We start from the raw sequence: 24,689 nt of genomic DNA, 5'->3' as shown, positions 1-24,689 counted from the left end.
TTGGGCTTTTCATTTCGAAGTTAATATCTACACAGATTATCTATTATATAAAAATAAGTCGGGTTTTCCTTCCTGACGCTATAACTCCAGAATGCACGAACCGATTTCCACGGTTTTTTCGATATGTTATGGAGTAAGAGTAAAAAATACTTTTTTTTCTCGTCTCTTTTACCTTTAAATTAAAACCACTTCTGTGAAAAAATGCGACCCATAGGCTATGTTTTTTTTTATATGCCTGATCCATAGACCTTTCTCTGGAAATGCTTTTAACCCTGTGCTGCTAACCATGTCGATTTAAAAAAAAGGTATCTGTTATGTATTATAGAGTTATGTATTTCTCTTCGATAGGTACCTATAATTACGAAAATCGTGTTAAATAAGTAGGGGAAAGTGGGGTAAATGCGAACGCAGGGTAAACCCGAACCCAATAGTTTTAATATGTTAGAAAGATATAGCCGTATATCCCTCGCCGGTAACTCAGAGATCACGCCACCACCAGCGCCAGTCAACGACACGGGAGACGCGGACCTACTTTTCAAGGTATGTCAATTTTATATTGTACTAGCTTTTGCCCGCGACTTCGTTCGCGTGGAATAGTGACTTCCGGCAAATTTTTGGTTTTAACTACATAGTTCCCGATCTCGCGGAATCTCTTCAAAAATGAGATGTAGAAGATATTCCAGGGAACTCTTCAAAAATCAACATAATGAGCTCTGCGTTTGAATTTAATAGATGTATACTCACTTAGGGCATTGAAAAAAATGTTTAAAAACGGACTTAAACTAAAGAAATATTATAATCTTTCGAACTTAAGATGAAAACTAACTTAAAACTAAAGAAAGCTACGAATTACGAATTTATAACAATAAAAAAGAAATTATATTACAACCTATCCTCTATGCTATAAATATAAATAATTTAAAAGAAACGACTTAAATCTAATCTATCTAATTAATTAATAAATTAGACTTACAATTTTATTAAAAAAACTAACTACAGTAACTACTAATAATCGATATCAAACTAAACCTACGTTAAATAATTTAACCAGAAAACCAGGAAAACCCAACAAATAAACTTATTAATTGACAAATACAACGAAACCAATTTATTTAGAATAGGTATACGAAACAGCAGGACCACTACAGACAAATAATCATACGACTGATAATACACTTCTTTTACGATAGTACCGAAGCGCTCGGCCGATACCCAACCAAATGAAAGTAACTATCCTATGTCCTTTCTAAGGTTCTAAACTATATCTGTACCAAATTTCAACCAAATCCGTCAAATAGTTGCGGAGATTAATGGTATAAGCATAGAATGTTCGACGTGATTCTTTAATTTGACATAACTTTTTTATTTATGAACCGATTGACATGAAACAAACACTAAATGTAAATTTAAGCATCCCACAATATATTCGCGAAAACCGCATCCAACTCGGATCAGCCGTTTCTGAGATTAGCGCGCACAGACGAACAGACAAACAGACAAACAGACAAACAGACAAAAAAAATTTAATTACATTTTTGGGTTCGACATCGACATAACAATAACCCCTGCTATTTTTTTTATTTTTATTTTCAATGTACAGACAGCACTTTTCTACGATTTTATTATATGTATGTATAGATATAGATGTATAGATAAGGTGTGTCAAATTTATATAAACTATATAAGTTACTAATCTGAAATCACAAAGGTAATGGATTATGTTAACATATATTAATTTCGATAAATAACCATTTTTATAGGATTTTAAACATTGACAGGATTTGGATTGGTCAAAATTGTTTATTTTTTTTTTATCATCAGCAGACTTTGTAAACATAATACATTTTTGCTCCTCATTTGCAAAAAGTACTCAATTCATTTACACTCAGTATAATCTTAATTAGAAACCTTAATTAGTGAACAATCATTGACACACATAGGCTTAAAATTATGACTTCAATACACGACATGGTCTTAAATACGTTTCACTACGTTCATTACAAAAATTGTTCCAATAAGTTTTATAAAAAAACAATAAATATACTTAATTTTTAAGACAATACTTCAAATAATGTACAGACAATACCACCTTAAAAGTAACCGAAACTGACAAATTCGTTGTTGAATTTTGAACTTCATCGCTAACATTTAAGAGTTAAAAATCGTTTGAAGAAAAGTCAGTTTCGGATACCTTTAAGTGCTTCAAGTCACTTTACCTTTCTAATCATCATCATCTATCACATTTAGTTGACTAAACATTTATTCGATTACACAGACTTTTTCAATAAATTAATCGAAACTTTCAATGGAAATTGGTTTGAACGAGATATCATAATTAGTTTTTAAGAATTGATTAAAAGAATTGAGAAAGTGGAAAATTAAGTGTGTTTTTATTAAAAATGTATCAATTCTCAAAAACTAATTATGATATCTCGTTCAAACCAATTTTCGTTGAAAGTTTTCATTAAAATCTACAGCATATATTTTTTTTTAGTTTTCTTACTAACTTATTTTAAAAGTTAGGGGGCAGGACACATTCGATAGACCTCATTTTTCCACTTTGGAAGCGTCTATCTTTCAAACGATTGATTTTGACGAAAAATGGTTTTAGGAACCATGACGTATTTTTTTATGTCCTATCCATAGACAACTATCACGGATAGGTTAGACGAAAAAAAATTTTTTTGAAGAGATGCAGTGACCGCGCGCTCTCCGCCCTCTATCTCGAAAACGGTGCACCGTATAAAAAAAAATTTATATAAAAGTTGTAGAGAATTTTGTATGCTACAATATTGCTATTGAATAAAATTACCAAAAACCCATAGGAAATGAGTTATTTAAAAAAAACCGCAAATAAACGATTTTTGGGCCCTTTGACCCTGAATTTTAAGGGTTGCTTACACCCTACCATATGTAGGTTTTGAGACAAGTTTTAGGGGGTCAATATACAAGTATATACAAAATTACAGCTGGGTATCTCGCATTCCGAGGTGAATTCCTAAATTGACTGGACTATTAAGACTTCTCATTATTCACATTGAAATTATTTCATGTCTTATAAAGCAGATGTTTACTTAATTTATATTTTACAAATTATATAAATTTATATAATTTGTAAAATAATAGTCCATATCCGTCCGTCCGAGGGAAAGGCCAGGAGCCCATAGTACAGGTTTTCCTAGTTTGGGTTCCTGAATCCCACCACTTGTCTTTTCAACTGTTTTAAACCTGGTCGTGTAACTTACTACAAAATTTATTGTATTATTAATTATTATATAAGCTTAGTTTTAAGACCAATGTCTGTATTAATATGGTGGAAAATAAATAAATTTTATTATTATTATTATTTTATTATTTCTATTTCGTTCACCAATAAATAATTGAGTAATTTAATAACACTTTGCAAAGAAATATTTCGTATAAATTAAAATCCTAAATGGCTATGCTACGTGGGCACAAAGACTTACTTAGCCAATTTCAATAAAAAAGTAAAACTACGTACGTAGGCGTGGCAATACGGAAAAATAAATTAAAATAACAACGCGTTAAATAAAATAACAAGGCCTCAATAAAACGAAAAAATAAAAACACTGAATCCCAACAGAATTGAGGTGACGCAATCCCAACAATATTGAGGTGGGATGAAATGTTAAGATAACAAAGTAAAACTGACATTTTGATGACCAACGAAAATATTTCGATACCAGCTGTTATGTCGTGATTTACTTCCATACGGTTTCATCCGCTTTGCTCTGCTCCTATTGATCGTAGCGTGATGTTTTATATTTATATGACAAAAAGAATGATTCAATTCGGATCAGCAGTTCCGGAGATTAGCGAATTCAAATAAACAAACAAACTTTTCAGCCTTATAATATAAGTATCAAAATAGATATAGATGCATGAGATAGGAGATAGTTATTTATAAAAATGAAAATAGTTTTGGGATGAGATGATGATGGTTTCAGATACGATAATGTTACTTAATTAAACTGACTTCAATCAAGCGGACCCGCAAAGTCTGCCACCTCAGAAGCCAATATAAAAAATCCAAAACGAGACCTAACCAACCACCAATTTCCTTACAAACTACAAACACTCTTACAGCTAACAGTCCGATTACAACCACGTGCCGTCTTCGTAATCAGCGCAGTACAGTCTCCTTAGAGCGGCCAGCTTCCGAGCCCTACCGGCAACATCATCATCAATAGCATCCCCCCCACATTGGTACACCACCATCCAGTCACTAAAACTATCCTCCACATAGCAGCCTTCATCTTCATCCACCAAAGTCTTCTCGTCAATCTCACAATCGTTTTTTAACCAGAAACATTGGAGGGAGCTTAGTTAACGTCATTCGTCGCAGAAGAGTACTACAGGAGCTGAGTGGTGGTCCCTGTTGGGGATGAAGCAGTCACAGGCGGGTGGACCTGGTGAGGATAGGGCGGAGCCAGGTCCTGCCAGACCACCGCAGGAGAGACGAGCCCTGTCTCTGATGTTGAGGATGGACCGGTTCAGCCCCCATAAGTCTTCGCTCTCTTCGTTCATGTTGCGGAGTAGACCTGGTTCTGGAGTGGGGGATTATGTTAGAATTCGTAGGCCATTGAATAATGGGACAGTCGACATAAGATGGATGGTACTTACGGAATCTACTCATGGTGTTTTTTCTTCTCTCATGGTCTTCTCCTACTAGCCACCATGTCCTCATCTCTCCTTTGCCCTGGATGAAAAGTAAACTTTAAATATTACGAAAAAATAGACTCGATATTTGTGATAAAAGATTGGATACATGCCGTACAAGGATGATGTAAAAAATGTGTTTTTCTTTACAAGTTACGAGGACATCTAGAAAATGGGACCTCATATTTTTTGTCTCACCAATTTCTTTTAGCTTTATAGCCAATAAATTTGGTTTACTGTAAGGCTCAAGGTCCTTCACAAATCATTAAACAATAAGGTCTGTTTTTGCTAATCAACGACAGTGTGACAATTACCAAAATCAATTTAGTCATGAAGTAACACACTTATCTTTGAGACCCTATTTACAAAGACGATTAAGACTATTTTCGACTCTAATGAAAGTTTAATTTTCTTGGAGGTGTTGTGAAAAACGGGCTTAAGGCTTAAGTATTTTTATGGTCTATTTTCAAGTAAACCTATTAAGATTTTATAAGGACCATTAGAAAAATATGATTGCCTTTCATTTGCGTATTCAGAGAGACGTTTGATGAAATTAAAATAACTACAGTCTACTTTTGAGTGGTCTATATAACGTTCTACACTAGATCTTTCTCTGATTTTTATTCTCAGACCTAGAGCAATTTTATCAAAACCTAGCTATTACCTTGATATTAACAATTCCTCGCTCCTTGAAATGGTACCCGCCATGTTGTTTGAGGAGGAGGTAGGTGTCATGGCTGACATGGATCCTCTGAGGCTCTCCACTGGATTCCATCCTGGCTGCAGTGTTGACTGTGTCTCCGAAAAGACAGTACCTTGGCATTTTCACTCCCACCACTCCTGCTGCACATTGGCCGCTGTGTATACCTAGAAAGAGGATCTTGGTAAGATTTTGAATACCTTATTTAACTTAACCGTCTTTTAAATTTTTGAGTGACTTTGCTGTTTTTTGGCTGGTCGAGGGGTTCGACCGGATCCAAGACAGTCATTCATGTCCCTGAGACGCGCCGGACTTCAGTGTTCCGGTGTTTTTATGGTTGTATCTACTGTAGATTCTGGCTTACAGGAGTTATAGCGGTTTAGAGAAGTTGTGGCGGGGTTGTCCCATTAAAAAAAAACTAAGTTGCAACTTTAGCCATATATCGGACACATTCATTCACAGGACTAGGATAAAAACATTACCCGAAAACCTCTCTCTAACTAGTCTTACTTACTCTATCAAAGACACACCGTACACAAAGTAATAATTCCAAGAAATATATCGCGAGTATGTCTTGTCTAAAGGCATTAAAGGGAATTCTAATACTGATTACGATACAGGCTGTGACTTTAATAACTTAAGTAAATATCTTCATTAAGTAATTATAACTTGGCACTTAATTTTCTGAGACGTTAAAGCGATAAAGCACTAAATAAATTTTCTATAAATGCTATTATATTTGACTTAATTAAAGTAAAGACGTAAGATATTGAACATAGGATATGGGATTGGAAGCAACTGAGCGGACGAATCACCTCATGGTAAGCAATAGGAGACGCAATTCGCTACTCACAACATCTGTAGAGTTGTAAGTGCGTCGTCTGCTTTTTTTGAGGCAGGAAGGAGAGGCTTTTTTATGAAATGGGTGGCAAATGAGCAGACGGGTCACCTGATGGTAAGCGATCAGCGCCGCCCATGGATACCCGCAACACCGGAGGAGGCACAGATACGTTGCCGGCCTTTTAAAATAGGAGTAGGTACACTCTTTTCTTGAATGTTTGAAGATACTGTTCGGAAATACCACCGACGATAACCTCAATCACACGGCAAAATAGAACCCAACCGGTTTTCTGTGACGCTGTGGGCACCTGTCGAGCTGATCCATTCGTGACAAAGCATGAATCTGCCACGTGATGATGATGAGAAGAGATCTGACTTACCTATCCTAATATGCAGTCGGGCGGCAGGCATGTGTCGGGACCTGATCTTGGGCACCGCATCCAGCACATGCAGAGCTAAGGAGGCTACTTCAGCAGCGTGTCGGGAGCACCTCTCCGGTAGACCACCCACCACCATGTAGGCGTCACCTATTGTCTCAACCTGTGTAACAAAATAAGAATTAAGTCTCTTCTCCAGTAGGAACATTTGTTGAGCGACATTGTGTCCCTGGAGACATGGATCCTCTGAGGCAGGTTTTACGCTATGGACCTATGGAAAAAATACCTTACTATGTTTGGAATTCTATTTAATTTTGTTTGAGAGTTACCTATTTTTTTCATCAACTACATTCTAGATCAAGACTAGACCATGTCTGGGCAGAGTATCATGATTGTATTTTTATAATAACTATCGTGAGACATTAACTAAAAAACACGGTTTACTCACGTAAACTTGTCGTATGCTGAAGCACTGATCAGTGCGAGACACAATGTATATTCTATTGTTGTCTTATATACCTGCAGACGAAAGATCCTCTCCGTCGGTTTCTCCATTAGGAGAAAAGATCTACTACATTCGAGTTACAAAGGGACTCTTCATCGTGAGCAACATGCGCAGACATAACTTCGCCGGAACGACATCTAAACTAGTAGAGCTTTACCCCATTACGTGAGTAAACCGTGATTTTTATTTAATCACGATTGTATGATTATTTTTTAAATTTTATTTTTACTTACCTTATAAACATTGTAGTATGATATGATGGCATCGCAGCAGGTGTACAGGTCGTTCAGAATCTCCACGACCTAAGGAAATAAAAACAAAACACTTATTTGCTGTGGAATTAACGGACCGACAGTTTCACTTAGAAAATAAGTGAGCGTGTGTGGGTTAAAATGATCGGAATGCAACAATTTCTATTGTCTTGCTTCGTGGTTTATATGGCACTGAATACTGAGAAAGCAAATATGTACATCTTTATTTCTATGTAATATATTTTTATGCAAAATTATTTTTGCAAAAACATATTAAAAATATATTAGTACTCGATCAAAAGTCAAAGTCTAAATCTAATTCAAAGTCAAAGCTAATGCATTTACTTAAATTAATTAGGCAGGCTCGTCCCAGTACAGCTCATTCCAAAGTGTAGCTATAAAAATATTTATAAAGTCACAACCAACATAATTCTTTTGTATTGTACAGTACGTACCTCGTACAATATCAAAATCATAGATATTATACGTCAAGGAAATAGGTACTTCAACAAAGCCAAATTATTTAATGATTGACTGATTCTGATGTAACTTCTGGGAAATTTCTATACGGAAATCTACGAAATTGGCGAAACGTAAAAAGCACATTACTCGTGATTGAAAGATCATTTTGTCTGGAGCACAATGATGACTATTTATTGGCGGGTAGGTATAGGCAGGGATAAATTATGCATAAGATGTGCCTCTTTTTGTTTTTTTTTTTTTGAGTGGGGAAAGAGTCCGTGGCATGTACTTTTAAAGCTCTTTATATAACATTTGTTTTATTTTTTCGTTCTCTTTCCTGCATTTTTTATACAGGTTTTCCTTGCCCTTCGTAATTTTCATTCATAAAAAAATCTAAATAAGGAATCAAAATTGTAATATCTCCTACTCGTAGTAAGTGATTATATAAAACAATATTTTTATTACATTCGACGAAAATAGAGTTTGTTTGAGTTTAAAAATATCATACTTATTAATATTAGTAGGTGCGAAATATTCTGAAAATGTATGTATGTGTGTTTGTTATTCTTTCACGCAAAAACTACTGATCGGATTTAGATGAAACTTCACAGTTATGTAAACTACATATCAGAATAATACATATATGTATAGGCTACAATTTAAAATGATGTTATATCGTTTTGGGTATAAAATAACAAAACCGGCATATGCCCGGGAACGAGCCCTGTGCGAGAAAACACCTGTGTGTTTGTTTATTTTTTTAAACTATGAAAATAAACTACATATTTCACAGTAAATATAACTTAGGTACTTAATCAACTCCGAAGACATTTGTTATAGTCGTAGAATATACCTTAAAAAAGACTAAGTAATTCAAAAGCGAAATCTTACCAGAAATCATTATTATGCGGACGAAGTCGCGAGTAACAGCTAGTATAGATCTAAATCAGCTTTCCTTCAGTAATATTGTTTTCTTATTTTCGTAGTCAACGAAAAACATTACAAATTAATTATCTAATTATTTGCTTATTGTGATAAGGTTATATTATTGTTTTTTTTTTGTTAATAACATGATATAAGGTTTATATATTTTCTCTTTGCTGTTTTTACACTCCGTATCTTATTTTCGTAGACTTTGTCTTAGAACTATAAGGTTGACTTACGAGTATAGGTAAGGCTTAAAAATGTTTTCTTTGCTGTTTTATTTTAGTCTCAGTAAGTCTAAAGTAGACTGGTAGAGAATGCCATATATTATTCAGTTCGCCTTATGTACCACTATATTTTATTGTGTTGTTTACATTAAAAGATTAAATAAATAAATAAATAAGGTTGTAGATTGGATTGTGATTTATTAGACGTTTTGTGATTTATTGCTACATAAATCACGGTTACTAAAAAGTGTAGAGGTTTTTAAATTCGCATTTTAAATTAGATAGATTAGATTTTCTAATCGTCGTAGGGATAGTTTTATTTGGCATTTCAGGATCCGAGGTGAGAATTTTCAAACTTAGAAAAACTCACATCAACACTGAACACATCAACAGCCTATAAGTGGCCACTGCTGACCAATGGCCTCTTCTCTCACAGAGAAGGTTTGATCATTAATCACCACGCTTGCTCAATGCAGGTTGGCGAACAGAAAAACTCAGTGACACGAGAATACCAATTAGCTTTGGCAGATACTAGACAAAATTATAACTATCTTTACCTGCATAGGGGTGTTAGTAGCCGCTAACTTGGTGAATCCGACGATATCACTGAAATATATCGTCACGCAGTCGAAGCTCTCTGCCTGTACCCTTTCTCCACGCTTCAATGCTTCTGCTACAGTTCTGGTGAAAAGAAAGGATAGGTGCTTATTAGGAGCTAACTATGCATTGAAGTTGTATCTTTGTACATGCACCCACGACATAAGAGAAAATCCTAGTGTGGAAAACTTTTTTTAATGGTCTTTTGAGACGTATCATAGGACAACCCTTAATAATATCTTGCCCAACGTAGAAATCGAACCCAAGACCTGAAGTGCTCGACAGTACTTGCAACCATTTATCGGCTGTATAATGTTACTTTCTCTACTTCAATATTCTAGTCTTTACTTCACATTATCCCACATCACTGTTGGATAGTACTCTGTCCGAAACATAAAGAAAAATAGTAACAAATTTATTCGAAGCGTATCATTAAATTTGGAACCCAATGAGTCGGAAAATAAAGTACAAAATTACAGTTCAATATTCTGACGTTCGAATTTAAAAATATATTTTCGAGCTTTTTGACCAGATAATAAATATTTCAGCATTCAATTGAAACGTAGAGTTCATTAACCCTTTGTGTATCAAAGTATATGCTAATCGAAGTAACAGAATATAAAAGATGGGGCACAGTAGGGCTGATACCCGATCCAAAGTTGCGGACAACGTAAAACGTTACCGAGCCACGTTACTCAAAGCAGGAGAAGGAACGGGGTGGTTTTTAGTTAGTAAGAGTCTGACACTTTCTCTCGTCTCACCCAAGGTGGGAGAAGTGATTGGATGATTTGCCAACCTCAAAAAAAAAAGGAATAGAATATAAAGCCATATTCAGTACCATTTAGTTCATTCAATATCCACGCAATACGAATGCAATGGGCGCTTTTTTATGTGGGAAAATCATCTAATGACTTCTCTCGCCTTGGCGAGGCGAGAGAGAGTGTCGGACTTTTACTCACTAAAACCACACCGTTCCTACTCCTGCTTTTCGAGCCGGAGCGTTGGTAAACACTCTAGGTAGTCCGTAACTACATAATGTAATAGGCGCTAGGGTTGCAACTCAAGAGTACGAAGTTTCACAATATCAACATCAATCGATTGGAATTCTATTCGATTCTGAAGTAAGCCACTATGAATTGGAATATTTATTAGTATGATAATAACGCTTGGTTTTATTTTACAAGACAGTTACATTAAATCTATCTAGTATCCAAAGACCTACCTGGGCAGCATCCTATTGAGCAGGTCATCAGTTCTCCTCTTCTCCTGCAACAGCTGTTCCGTCCTGGCTGCGACGATGGCTTCCAGGTTCGAGGCGTACTTCTCCATCATCGCCAGCATGTTGTCGAATATGTTGGTTTTCCTGGGTAATATATAATACAATATGAAACTTTCATGTACGTATAAAATGGTACCTAATAGAAGGTAATCCTTGATGTATCAAACTTATATCTTTTTTTTTGTATAAGCCGGTAAATGAACAGATGAAACATAACGCTAGCGTTGTTTCACGTTGGTTTTCTATGAGGCCGTGGTATCACTCCGGTCAAGCCGGCCCATTCGTGCCGAAGCATGGCTCTCCCACTCTTAGAACACACACTAATCACATCATACTAAATTTGTTTGTTTAAATTAAATAATTATGAAGATGAAATATTAATATTTGTTTAAATATGAAGTAAAAAAGGTAAAAAAGGTTGGGGTTAGAACAGTTGAATGAACTCAGGGAAAACCAAATACAGACAAACTAGTATAGATCGTGTTTCAAAACAAATAAAGATTTTTTTGATAAAAAAACCCTTGCATACAAAACAGAAATATAAATCACACTTGAAAATTTGATGCTGAAAACGTTGAAAAAGGAATATTATATTATCCAAATAACGTTGCACAAACTTTAATAAATATCTTTATACAACGTCACGTCTTTTATCCCCGAAGGGGAAAAACAAAGGTGCACATTACGACACGTAATGCCGCTATACAATGTACACCCCCTATTCACCATTTAAGCTACAAGTCCTATGTAATAGAGGGTGAGCCTATTGCCATATACCGGGCACACTTCCAAACTCCGAGCTACCTCTGAGAAATTTTCGAAAAACCGAAAACAGTCCAGTAATACTTCGCCCGCCCGGGAATCGAACCCGAGACCCCTTGTCTGGCAGTCGCACTTGCAACCACTCGACCAACGAGGCAGTACGTTGCACAAATTTTAATAAATATCTTTAACCGATTTTCGACTTAACTAACAAAATCATAAATTCCAAAATCGACGTTTACTTACATGCCCGCATGCATGTCCTTCAACCTGACGCGAACCAGCCTGAGGTCGGGTCTACGTTCAGGGCGCTCGCTCCAGCACGCGTTGAGCACCGCCAGCACCGCTGGACGAGCCACCAGCCCGCCCAGTGGTGGTCGGAATAACACGCCGCCTATTGGATGCCGGACTCTACCTATGATTTCTGTTGAAAAGGGAAATATTGTTTAGTGCTCACTCACCTAAATTACTGGATTCTAAATCTACCAACGGCAAGTTCCAATGTGACTTTTTCCGAGTTACACACTACTTACAAACGGTAAATTTCCTAATAATAAATTTGTAATCGCCAACCCGCATTAAGCAAGTGTGGTGATTAACAGTCACCTGTAATGGAAACCTTCTCCATGTGAGAAGAGGTTTTTCGGTTTTTCAAGATTGTTATACCATACCAATGGCCTACCATACCTACATAATAAAATATTATCAATTTAAATATCATATAAAAAGGTCTCTTAGGAAAATAGCAGTTTCTTCAAGCAAAGGCTGTTTTGCCAAACATTAGTCTTTGTAATAGAGACAATACATATAAACGAATAATAAATATGTGGAATATATTTTATTGAATTTAAATAACAGATATTCAAGTCAGAATAAAAAACTTACATAAAATAAAAGGAAAACATAATTTTTAATTGATTTATTGGTTTCATTTCAGTCATACATTGGAATGCATGCCGCAACATTTTTTTAATTATGTTACTTTTATTCAATGGAATTAATGCCTTCACGTAATTTATTCAATTGATTTAAATGATATTTTTTTAAATGAATTGTCAAAATTAATTCACATTATGAAGATGAAATAAACACAAATAATATGAATAATTTAATCATGTAATTACCATAAACAAATATGCTGTTTTTTAATGGGATAAGCCCGCATCAACCTCCCCCACGCAATTCCTGTGCCCCAGGATCTACAGTAGATACAACCATGAAAACACCAGAACACTGAAGTCCGGCGCGTCCCAGGGACATGAATGACTGTCTTGGATCCCGCAACGAAACAAATCAGAAGATGTTATTAGAGGAGAAGAAAAAGAAAACGAAGAAAAATATATGCTTACCAGCATTTGTAAGGTTCGTGTCTCCCCAAGGCCCGTTTCTTCCAAGGATCTCATATAAAATGATGCCGAAAGAATACACGTCTCCTTTCTGTGATCCTCTGGGGTTTGGATTCGGATCCCTCAGAAGTTCAGGCGCCCTCCACAGCATACGACGCTCCATTCGTAGGGCGTCTTCTGCGTCGGAGCAGCCATCTAGTAGAGAAGGTGTAGAAGATAAGATATGAAATACACTAAAGATTTCTCTTTTACATTTCATGGGTCCACATTTGACCGCTATCTCGGCTAATGGTAAGTGATGATGCGGCCTACGATGGAGCACGATAGATTATATAAATTAAGGAGTAAGTAGCACTTAAGAAATGAGAAGTATCTCAAATACGTTGCGGACTGTGGACTATTATGTAGAATAAAAGTTTAATTGCGCCATTGTTTCCAGGGGAAAAGGTTTTCCTAAAAATGGTGTCAAACAATCTGTTGACCATCCAAAACGCCGACTTTGGTACCAGACGAAATATTTAACTATAAAAAATGATTGTGCTTTTTGCACTTATGATACTCAACATAATAATCCGATTACTACATATTTTTCATGGGAAATAGTTAAGTGCGAAAGGGTTTCACTTCGACCCAAATACCTAGATATTTATTGGCGGCCAATGACCGAGTTTTACGCTACCCGAGTTTAAACCTGGATGAATCGTAATGGGTTTACTATGGTTTTATTTGGAAAACTGTTTTATGTTCGACGGAATGGTGTGTCAATACAATTCTTTGTATTACTATTTCTGGGTATCGAGTTTGAAAAGGATACAAAAGATCGTATCGTATCGTCATGCCTCTTATCCCCGAAGGGGTAGGCAGAGGTGCACGTTACGGCACGTAATGCCATTGTACAATGTACAACCCTCTTTTCACAATTTGTTTTGTGTTGTAAGTCCCACAGAACATATAAAGAGAGTAGAAATGAAATAGTTCCTGATTTGTATCAGAACGCGTGTCGCCGTTTCTCCCACCCTTTAATTTCACTACAAGCAAGAGACCAATGTCTGAGCGGATTACCCCCACAAATAAATAACACACATTTAAATCTCGAATTTGCTATTGGTTGTCACACAAACGCAATGACTGCATTTGACGTACACTCTAACACGCATAAAAACTCATGTATGCTAGGGCGAGACAAAGGTCGATTGTTGATATCGATAAAATTTAAGTAATCTTGTTTTTGTTTTACAAAATACAGTTGAATATTGTGAAATTGTATTCATGCGAAATAGAAACCAAGTAATAAAAGTAAAATAAATAAAAAATACATAACTGAATTTTAAAACCAATTTTATTACTCAATAAGTTAAAAATCAGTAAAAAATAAATAAATCATAGGCACTTTTGAACGTCAAAGCAAATATAATAATATTAATAACGTCTGTCTGTCGGTCAGCCCTCTAGTGAAGCTATTTGCTCGTTCCAAAGTGTAGATTCCTATGGAGAAGATCGAAGATCTGTTCGTTCGATCTTTTTCAATTAGATTCACAATACAATTCTTGATAACATTGCTTTTCTTTGCATCGATTGCTTGAACTATGTGAGAACAATGTAAAACTAATATTCAGTCAAAGCGATAGAAAAAAAACCTTAAGAACAACAAAATTAATACAGTCTGGAGCTGACCAGTCCCAGTTGACAGCGCTCGTTCACCAACATGACACGTACACCAGCACCGTCCAACTCAACCATGTTGCAGGGAATCGAACGATCCAATGCCCGTGCCACCGCCAGTGAGACCTTTGAGTGAGCATGACAACTCTAAGCTGACACAAATGCATTCTACTAGTCTAATTTAGCTAATTACAGGGCTCTCACATTTACAATAATCTGTATAAAGTACAGAACACATTGAAATAACATGGTTATATTATTTCATTTTTTAAATTTACGAAAGATGATATTTTAAATATCGCCATTTTTAGACAAAAAAACTGATTTAAAGAGACTAATTTAAAATTTTCTAAAATAAAATCAGTTTACTTACTGAATTACACATTGCGATATTGTGCGGATAAACGCCAAATTTTAAGTTTCTTTTCCCTGACGTTGTTATTATGTAATTATCAACATCGAAATGTTGCGAACGAAATATGCTACATTTAGTAGGAATCCAGGAGCCCATAGTACAGGTTTTCCTAGTTTGGGTTCCTGAATCCCACCACTTGTCATTTCAATTGTTTTAAACCTGGTCGTGTAACTTGCTACATAATTTATTATACTATTAATTATTATAATATAAGCTTAGTTTTTAAGACCAATGTCTGTATAAATATGGTGGAGATAAAAATATACGCAGTTTCTAATCTGTGTGGTGGAACTTGAAAAAAAAAAATTAATTCTACCAGTTGAGTCAATCCACAATTTTGTTACACCTGGATCTGTTGGAAACCTAAAACATAATATTAAAATAAATCATATGTCACATTCTATAAAAAAATAAAAACATAAAACTCACTCAAAATCTATATTACTAATTAGTCGTAATAAATAATACTTATTATTTAAATTATAAAGTGTGCTATTGATTATAATAGACTGTATCATAGTAACAATCGACATTGATTACAAATTTGCCCAACACTATCGATGTCATAGATTTTGTGGAAATGAGCTTTTGTTTCGGTACTCGGGACTCTCGCAATGGACGTCATACATTGCGCGATTGCTCACGTAGTGCAAGATTGTACTCATCTATCGCAAGCAATGTATTACTATTAGTCTGCTTGCGATTATATCGTTTTTGTCTATAAATTTCATAATACTAATGTTATAATTACAAATATCACACGTATTTTTATGTTTTTGGACTTACCGGTGAAAAGAAATTCCTTCTCGTGCTATGCTACACACCTGGTTTCTTTGCCGACACGTTATAATAGCGCAAGACGGCATAATATTATATTTTTGCGGAGATACGTACGCTGTCAAAACATGACAGCGATTGCTAGCCGGTAAGTATGGACATTTGAGCGTTATGACAGCGCGCAGTACGCCGGCTCGCACCCTCGGCACGCGTGGCCCGCCCACAAGGCCAATCCAGTCTCTTTCTTTTATCCATGGTAAGTCCCATGTTAAAGGGGTAAGCCCATTGCCATATACCGTGTACGATTCTAGACCCCGTGCTACTACTGAGAAATTATCGAAAACCGAAAAAAGTCCAGTAATACTTTGCCCGACTTTGGAATCGAACCCGAGACCCCTTGCCCGGCAGTCGCTCTCGTGGTAAAACTTTTTTTTATTTATCGCATATCAACAAATTTAGAAAAGTATAGAGAATATCTCTTGAAAAATAGAGTAAAGAAATTATATAAAAATCAAAGCAAACGATAAAAGGATACTAATTTGATAGGCAGAAATATACTTTAAATACTCACAGTTTTACGTAAATAAACGAACTATATAATTCTTGATATTGTAATAGGGGTTTGATAAATAAATTCCTGGATACCATTTTGGAAGCATAATCAGCATAATTTTATCTAATTGCTAATGTGATTGCAAATAACGCATCAATGCGTACATGACTTATGATTAAACATGACCTGATAATGGCTATATTATTATTACTGCAGTCTAACTGCGGACTGTCTATCGGGGCTCCGGCTCAAAAAGCAGAAATTAGAACGGGTTGGTTTTTAGTCAATAAGAGTCTGACACTCCCTCTCGCCTCGCTCAAGACGGGAGATGTCATTGGATGAGTCTCTCTCTCCTTAAAAAAATTGTGCCATATAAGTCAATATTTTAGTTTCATGTTATTTCTGCTACTGTAGCTTTTCTTTTTCAATTAGTTTTAAGCTCGCCATCGCTAGCATTGGCCGGATTTCATATTTTCCGTAAGCTCAAATGAATTTTAAGAAAAACTCTGAAACTATTTGCTCAGTGAAGCCCATTTTTTGAAAGTAGGGTAACCGGGTTATGCGTATTATTCTTCGAAGTGGTAGGCATTACCGTTTTCTGGTTATTTCTTTTAGTCCTTACACTGAAGTCCTTTGACCCCGTTACAAAAAACTAATAGTAAAACCACACGACTAGAACAAAACAGTAAACATAATATCGACTACATGGTTGTCGCGGTGGCTGCCGTGCAACGTGTAGTGGGCTCGATTCTCGTGCATAGCAACTTGTTGTGTGATCCTCAAATTGTTGTTTCGTGTCTGGGTGTCATGTGTATATGAACTTGTATGTTTGTAAACGCACGACACAGGAGAAAATCGTAGTGTGGGGCAAAATCAAAAAAAAAAATAAAAATATAAATGTTACTCACATTTCAAATTATGCAATCCATAATCAGCTATTTGCAGTACCCATCGGCTGTCGACCAAACAGTTACTGGACGTCAAATTTCCATGGGATATCAGCGCTGAATCATGAAGGTACATCAGTCCCCGAAGAAGATCAGCTACCAGGCTGGCGACGAACATGTCATCTAGATGAAGGTCCCTGTCTGCGAGGACCCTGGCCAGGGATCCTCTGGAGCAGTAGGCGGAGACGATGCAAGCTGATCCACTCTCTACGCAGACGCCAACGAAGGCCGTCAGGTTCTCATGGCGAAGCTCACGGATCTGGTTGAAGAGAGATACTTTGTTAGATACGACATGTATAAGGAATTAAAAGAATACTTGGGGCGTAATTTATAATCATTGCGATTGCTTACCATCAGGCGATAACATAAAAAAATGAAATAAAGGATGATAATTATTAAAGATAAGTGGTAACGGCTAGACGTATTAGCTGACGTAAGCAATTAATGCTGTCTATGGACACCCACAACACTACTAGTGCTATGTAACTATGCTTACAAACTTCGGTATTAAGCTATGTAGTACGCTGATGATCATAATGATGATAGAAGATCATACTACATCATCATTAGTTCAAAGACATCGGGTTGCCGAATAAAATGTTCCCCTAAGTTTACAATTATGGATTTAAAGGATTTAATGAATTTTCTTTTACAACATTTTATAATCCCTGATTTCAATTAGTTTCTCTTTAGTTACGAAAATTCTAAAGTTTTATAATAACAAAGGGTTTAAAGAATATAACTTAGTTATAATACAAATGAAGATTTATTCTTATTAGATAAACTTATGACTTAAGTCTTAGTACACAAGGTTAAACCTTGACTTTTAGATACATGCTCAGTTGAACTGTCTGTGGTCGTCTGCGTACGTTCAATTAATGAAATTCTAAAATTGGTTTGCTTTATTTGCATACCCCTTGTTAGAGCTATCGACCTTTTCTAGTAAATTAAATGAACATTTGGTTCACAGTGGGTTAAGGATGGGTAAAGGATTCCTCTTATATATTTCATAATTACCATCTATATATCTGTTTATACCAACTTTTCTCTAGTTATGTTATGAGTCCATGACGATATTGTCGCAACTATAACGTCTTTTTTTGTTTAATTATGTTTTATTATTTCGTGTATCACAGCGCAAAATATGGATATTTTTTTCTTTCTTACCATGTAAAAGAAGTGAGCCATAACAGAGAGAATGATCAGTTTACCAACTTTTATGTAAGATTGTGCTTCTTTTTTAATTTTTGATGGGGACAATCATACGAGAGTGTCAGACTCTCACTGACTAAAAACCACCCTATTCCTACTCAAGCTTCGAGCTGTAGCCCCGGTGACCTGTTAGGTTGTCCGCAGCTACGAACGACGTGTTACCTGAAGCCTAAGTTTGTCTAGACAGATTATAGATTTACCAATAATATTAGTTCATTATCAATAGCTTTTGACCTTAAAGTATCAGATGGCACAACGAGGGTATTTTGGGAGTCAGGTCAATGGCTAAAAATAACTTGTATAACACAAATCTTGTTGAAGGCTTTCAGGGATAGTTTCTTGCATTAAGTTGTGGGTTCGTGGGAGAATAGATTTATAGGAAGTTGTTTGTTGTAATGTGATGAGTGCGTGGGCGACGCCCGAGGATTTCCGAGATCAAAATTTTTCTTCGGAGTTAAAGGAGTTTGTCTCAAGTCAAAGTACGTACGTTTGAGTAAAGACTGCTTACTTACTTACCACTTTGTTGAGTGTTTATACATTACATAACTTCACGCCTGTCTCCCATGGAGGTAGGCAGAGACAATGGACCGCCAATTGCTACGACTCTTACATCCAACAACAGTCATCAATATTTTCATGCAAGCTCGTCAGTTAAAGGTACTTTGAATTTTGCCTTTCTTTAATATATCGTCAATCTGGTCTCTATACGTCTAGGGCATCCTCTACCGACGGCCTCTAGCGTTTATATTCACATTTTTAACCTATCTGAATATTGAATAGTTCAGTATTCTTTTGTAATGTAATATATTCTATAGAAATAAAACTGAAATAAAATAAAACTGTAGAAGTGTTAATTTAAATTAATAGTGAGTGTGGGTGTGGGGACCACCGGAAAACGTCCACTATTGAACAAAGGCCTCTCCTTTAGTCCTCCACATTGAGCGACAAATATTTGTTTGGAAGGATGTAGTAACTATATCTGTTTTGATCTCACGATAAAAAAAAACTTAAGTACCTACTGAATCGCTTCTGATGTTTAATATTATTATTGATCGAAGTTTGTTGTTGAAAAAGAAGTTTGAAGTTGTTTGACACAAATCTTAGAGTAAGTAAATATGTCAAAATCCCAAATGCTGTCAGAAGTCATTATTGCACGCAGACGAAGTTACAGGCAAAAGTGAGTAGTAAATAATTCTAATTGATCGGTGAACCGAATATATTTAACTCTAAAGTTAAATATATTATAAATAAATAAGTTTCGTAGAATACCTACACAAAAACTATTTTTAGTGCTTCTATCCTAATATCCTAACACTTAGGACTTAGGTACCTATACATATTCGGCCGACAGCTGGTCAACCTATCTTTTAATTTTATTGCTTTTTCAACTTTACTGTATTCGCATAAAGTTGAAAATCCAACAGATTAGAGTATGTTGATCTGCTGACGACTCTACGTAAGAGGCATGGGTTGAAAATACATTCAAGGTCATTTATTTGAACTATTTCCCATAAAGTTTAGTGCTACCATAAAATGCGATAGTCTGCCGGTTGTAAAAAAGTAACTGATTACATTACAGATAGGATTAAACGATATTTTGTTATTGCTTACTTTACTATCTGAGGAGAATATTATTATGAAAAAGTGTATCATTTTTAACCGAATTCAAAAAAGGAGGGTCTTATTTTGATCTGTATCTATGTATGTATGTATGTTTGTGCGAGTTTATCTCGCGTTTGGCTGAACTGATTTTGATGCGATTTTCAACATAGCATTTTTCAGAATTAGGAAAAGGTCATTTAAAAAATTAGGTTTACACTATAACTTATGAGGGCGGTTCCCTTTCTTCAAAAATAGTTTTATTTAAAAAAGGTTTTCTAGTTTTAACTCTTGTGAACCATTACTGAATATCACAATATATTTTTTATACTTATGGATGTTTTTACGTTCAAACAAGAACATCCTGCCTTGTATAACATGTCATAAAAACAAAAATAATAAATAATTCGATTTTCATTTGATAACATTATGCCTTTTACTCAAAGTTTGTTTAAATAAGATATACATTATATTCAACCTATAATATTATAAGTACAACTCAAAGTCAACATTAAATCAGTGACGAACCAATTTAAAAATTCATGCAAAAATCTTTAAAGCTGCGAATTTCCATTTCGCAAAAGGCATTTTTCGGATCCTCACAGGTCACTCAATACCTCGCTATTGAAAAATGCCGTTTGAACGGAGATGGATGTATGTATACATGTATGTATGTACCTATCTATACATATCTTCCTGTGTTCATTATTATCTTCCATTGACCCAGATTCTAATAATACAGAGGTACATAAACTCACGCATGGTTTAGCTATACTTTCTATGTTACCTATTTACTAATATTTATAATTTTTTTTTTTTGGGAGACCTCTTATGACTTAAGTTTTTCTCTAAATTAATTACACTACGTGAGTAAGCCGATAACATAATAATTAATTTAGTATGTCTCACGAAAGTTACAATAAAAAAGTTTTTCTCTCTTCAAATTCTCATTATAATCATTGGCGGCTGAGTAAGTGACGAACCTTACAGCACTATAGTAATAAGTGGTAGCGCGACCAGTAACATTCATTCTGTGCTGCCGTCCAAGCCAGATTGGTTGCTCAACCAAGCGGACACCAGGGTGGTAACTATAAAGAGCTGTATTTACATTTAGTTGGTAGCGGTGACCAGTCGCGCTACCGTATTGTTCCAGTGAAATAATATCTAATGATATGACATGATAGTATCATATCTCTTATAATTGCTCACCTGTTTCAATTCCTTCTTGATGGCTCTGGTGACGTCAATGCTCTTCTTCTGCAGGCGTTTGATGGCCACCACGTTGCCCTTGTACATGGCTATGGTGGTGTGAGCTCGTCGCGTCTCCATGTCATGCTGCATTGACGTCTGTTGAGGTAACAGGGTGATTTATAAAATAGATTAGAAGATAAAACACCTTCACCATTTTATTTTATTTTATAAGCCCCATGTATTAGGGGGTGAGCCTATTGCCGTATTCTCGGCAAATGGCACTGCGTTATTAAAACAACCATATTTTTTATTTCCTTGTTATTTTCTCAATTGCGAATGAATATCCGATGTTGGTATAAACAGGCCTGCTGTAAAAAACTGCCTTTGATTATTTACGTTTACGTTTACTGTTGGTAAACATACGATTTTCAGCGTAATTCGACGTAAATAATAAATATACACATCCACAAATTAGCGTCTCAATGCGTTCAAAGAAAGACCAACATTTGTATATGTAAATACAAAAAAATAAACTTTCGTCAACCCGCATATTTAAAGGATTTATTTCCACGACTTCGATCCAAGACAGGGCTTGGGACCCGGAGCTGTGGACTGCCGAGCGGGTTACCGGGGCTCCGGCTCGAAAAACAGGAGTAGGAACGAGGTGGATTTAAGTCAGTAAGAGTTTGACGTCTCGACTCGCCCAAGGTTGGGGAAGGCATCGGATAATTTTCCAAAAAAAGGAGGGCTAGGGGATCGCAGTTCACCAAAAATTTTGAGAATACTCTACTCCTTCATATAATTAGGTTGCAATTTTAGCACATACCGTTCAGGTACACTTACATACTCGTATATGTATAAATAATTCTTCCCTATTCATTTAATTTCTTCCATTATTTCAAAGTGTAACTAGAAAATGCAATTTTTCCGTATTCATTTAATTTCTTCCATTATTTCAATGTGTAACTAGAAATGCAATTTTTCAGAGAATACTGTTTCCGTTATTGCATGCAATATCTCGAGTTATAACTACTGCTACCGAAAAAAAAGTATCGCGTCCGATGCAAAATTGCCCGAAGCTTAAAATTCTTAGTAAATAGAACATGGATCCGAAAATTTGTACCTGATATAGGGCAATGAACTCAACTCACCCCACACACACATAGGCAACGAAAAATACATAAAAATACATGTGTTTTTGTCTTATACCTTCTAGGAATTACGAATACCGCTATAAGACTTCAATAGCACGTTTGGCGCGATGGCCGGGCAACCGACTGCCACGTATGTAGTGGGTTCGATTCCCGCACGGAGCAACTCTTTGTCATCATCATCATCATCATCAGCCGAGAGACGTCCACTGCTGAACAAAGGCCTCCCCTTGGTCCTCCACGTAGAACGACAAGCCGCCACCTGCATCCACTGGCTCCCCGCCACTCTGACGATGTCGTCGGTCCACCTAGTGGGAGGTCTGCCCACGCTGCGTCTTCCGGTCCGCGGTCGCCACTCAGTCACCTTCCTGGCCCAGCGGCCATCAGTCCTCCGAGCGACGTGGCCTGCCCATTGCCACTTCAGCCTGCATATTTTGAGAGCTATGTCTGTAACTCTTGTTCTTTGGCGAATTTCCATATTTCGGATTTTGTCGCGCAAAGATACTCCGAGCAGACAGGGAGACGTTATATCTCCGAAACTGTTCACGAACGCACTGGAGGACGTTTTTAAGCTCTTGGACTGGAGCGGACGCGGCATCAACATTAACCCTTTGTGTGATCCTCAAATTGTATAGATGCGTGCTATAGATGTTCGCTATAGATAGCCGTGTGTGGTTTAGTTATGTGCAGAGCATACTATCCACAGAAGTTACTTTGCAGCGGCTTTCATAGCACATTTTGCCTACCACCTACATAGCTTAATATCAGTGGAAACGGTCACATAATTTCACATTTTATACATAGCACATTTCTACTGGAAAAGCAGCCTAAGTATATAATATCAGAATGTGAGGAAATTACATTTAACGGGAAAATCACTGCGAACACGAAAGCATCCGTTTTATTAAATTGAAAACCCAACGAGACCCAGTTCGCTGAAAACAATAATATCCACGTAGAATGCATCTGAAATATACCTTGAATGCAGGTACGAGAATTCACATTTGAATGGTAATATTTAATGGTACATTATTTAATAGTGAACAATAGAATGTGAATATTTTAAGTATTTGTAGTGTTTCATGTAACCTATTAATATCTGACTGCACGGTTGGCGCAGTGGCTGGGTCTACGACCAACTGCTGTGCCAAGTGTCATAGATTCAATTAACGCGTCGGCCAGAAAGTGATAAGGGAATTTTCTTAGTAAAATTAGCCTGTTACCATATATATGTTACGGTAAATCTGATTAATTGAAAATTATTAATAATTTTACAAAATTATTAATAATAACTACACGTTTTGGTAAATGTGAATAATCGATTGAAATTTATTACTTTTAGTGGTGATTATTAATAATTCACGACACATATTGGTGAAAGTAATAAAATAAATACAAATCCGATGTTTTTTGACCAGCATGTATTTATTTATAATATTAAACACAGTCTTACGATTATATTAATTAGAAATCACACAAACAATGTTACTTTTACTTGCTTTAAACGAAAGGACAACAAATTCGCACATTCTGAGCTAGAATATTAAATAGTGCCCCTGCACATTTATATGGACTCGCCTTCATTGCAGGGGTAAGTCCCCTATTTGAGGAGTGGCTAGAGAGGCACCACGGCGTCCTCACCTACCGTCTGACGGTCATGGGAGTTTCGGTAGGTTCCTGTTTCTGATTGGGCGGGAGGAAACGCCTGGAGGACATGGTGAAGCATACGGTAGCGGTGTGCCCTGCATGGGCTGAAAATCAACGTGTCTTCAGGGATGCGGTCGATGACGGCGACCTCTCGCGCCATTGGTTCAGGCCATGGTATGAAGCGAGGGAGACTGGGATGCCGTCTCCTCCTTTTGCGAAGCAGTCATGCTAACTAAGGAATGGGGGACAGAACGAACCCCCTCACGCCCCAGCCGTCGCGACAGATATTCCGGACGTCGGGGATCGCGGGATCATCTCCGGCCATCTTAAGTGCGGATCTGCGGACGGCGAGCAAGGGTAGCTCGCCGCTCGACCAGAACCAGACCCGTGCGAGCGGCGCGTCGCGTTCTGCACGCGCCTCAAAGAGCCATCAGACCATCACAGATGGGGCCCAGTAGGGCTGATGCCTGATCCGGAGCTGGTTTACCGGGGCTCCGGCACAGGCTCCAGCTCGAAAATCAGGAGTAGGAACGGGGTGGTTTTTAGTCAGTAAGAGTCTGACACTCCCTCTCGCCTCACCAAAAA

The 24,689-nt window shown here is 36.6% G+C and overlaps 1 protein-coding gene across 2 annotated transcripts in view; it reads right to left on the bottom strand.

Moving 5' to 3' along the window:
* Positions 1-3,212: 3,212 nt before the first annotated feature.
* Positions 3,213-24,689, bottom strand: part of LOC118264490 (guanylate cyclase 32E) — a 133,200-nt gene continuing 111,723 nt past the window's right edge. For both annotated transcript variants that reach the window (XM_050704863.1, XM_035577011.2), the window contains exons 13-23: positions 21,325-21,462; positions 17,266-17,563; positions 12,954-13,145; positions 11,851-12,028; positions 10,786-10,926; positions 9,524-9,647; positions 7,336-7,404; positions 6,601-6,760; positions 5,345-5,547; positions 4,645-4,720; positions 3,213-4,568 (exon numbers count right to left, since the gene is read on the bottom strand). In XM_050704863.1, the coding sequence (XP_050560820.1) occupies positions 4,354-4,568; positions 4,645-4,720; positions 5,345-5,547; positions 6,601-6,760; positions 7,336-7,404; positions 9,524-9,647; positions 10,786-10,926; positions 11,851-12,028; positions 12,954-13,145; positions 17,266-17,563; positions 21,325-21,462 (1,794 nt within the window). In that variant the 3' untranslated portion in view covers positions 3,213-4,353. The remainder of the gene's footprint in view (positions 4,569-4,644; positions 4,721-5,344; positions 5,548-6,600; positions 6,761-7,335; positions 7,405-9,523; positions 9,648-10,785; positions 10,927-11,850; positions 12,029-12,953; positions 13,146-17,265; positions 17,564-21,324; positions 21,463-24,689) is intronic.

Source organism: Spodoptera frugiperda, chromosome 26 (assembly GCF_023101765.2).
Source record: "Spodoptera frugiperda isolate SF20-4 chromosome 26, AGI-APGP_CSIRO_Sfru_2.0, whole genome shotgun sequence".
Taxonomy (NCBI): domain Eukaryota; kingdom Metazoa; phylum Arthropoda; class Insecta; order Lepidoptera; family Noctuidae; genus Spodoptera; species Spodoptera frugiperda.
Note: the sequence above shows the minus strand (reverse complement) of the source record. Positions and strands in the feature narration are given on the sequence as shown.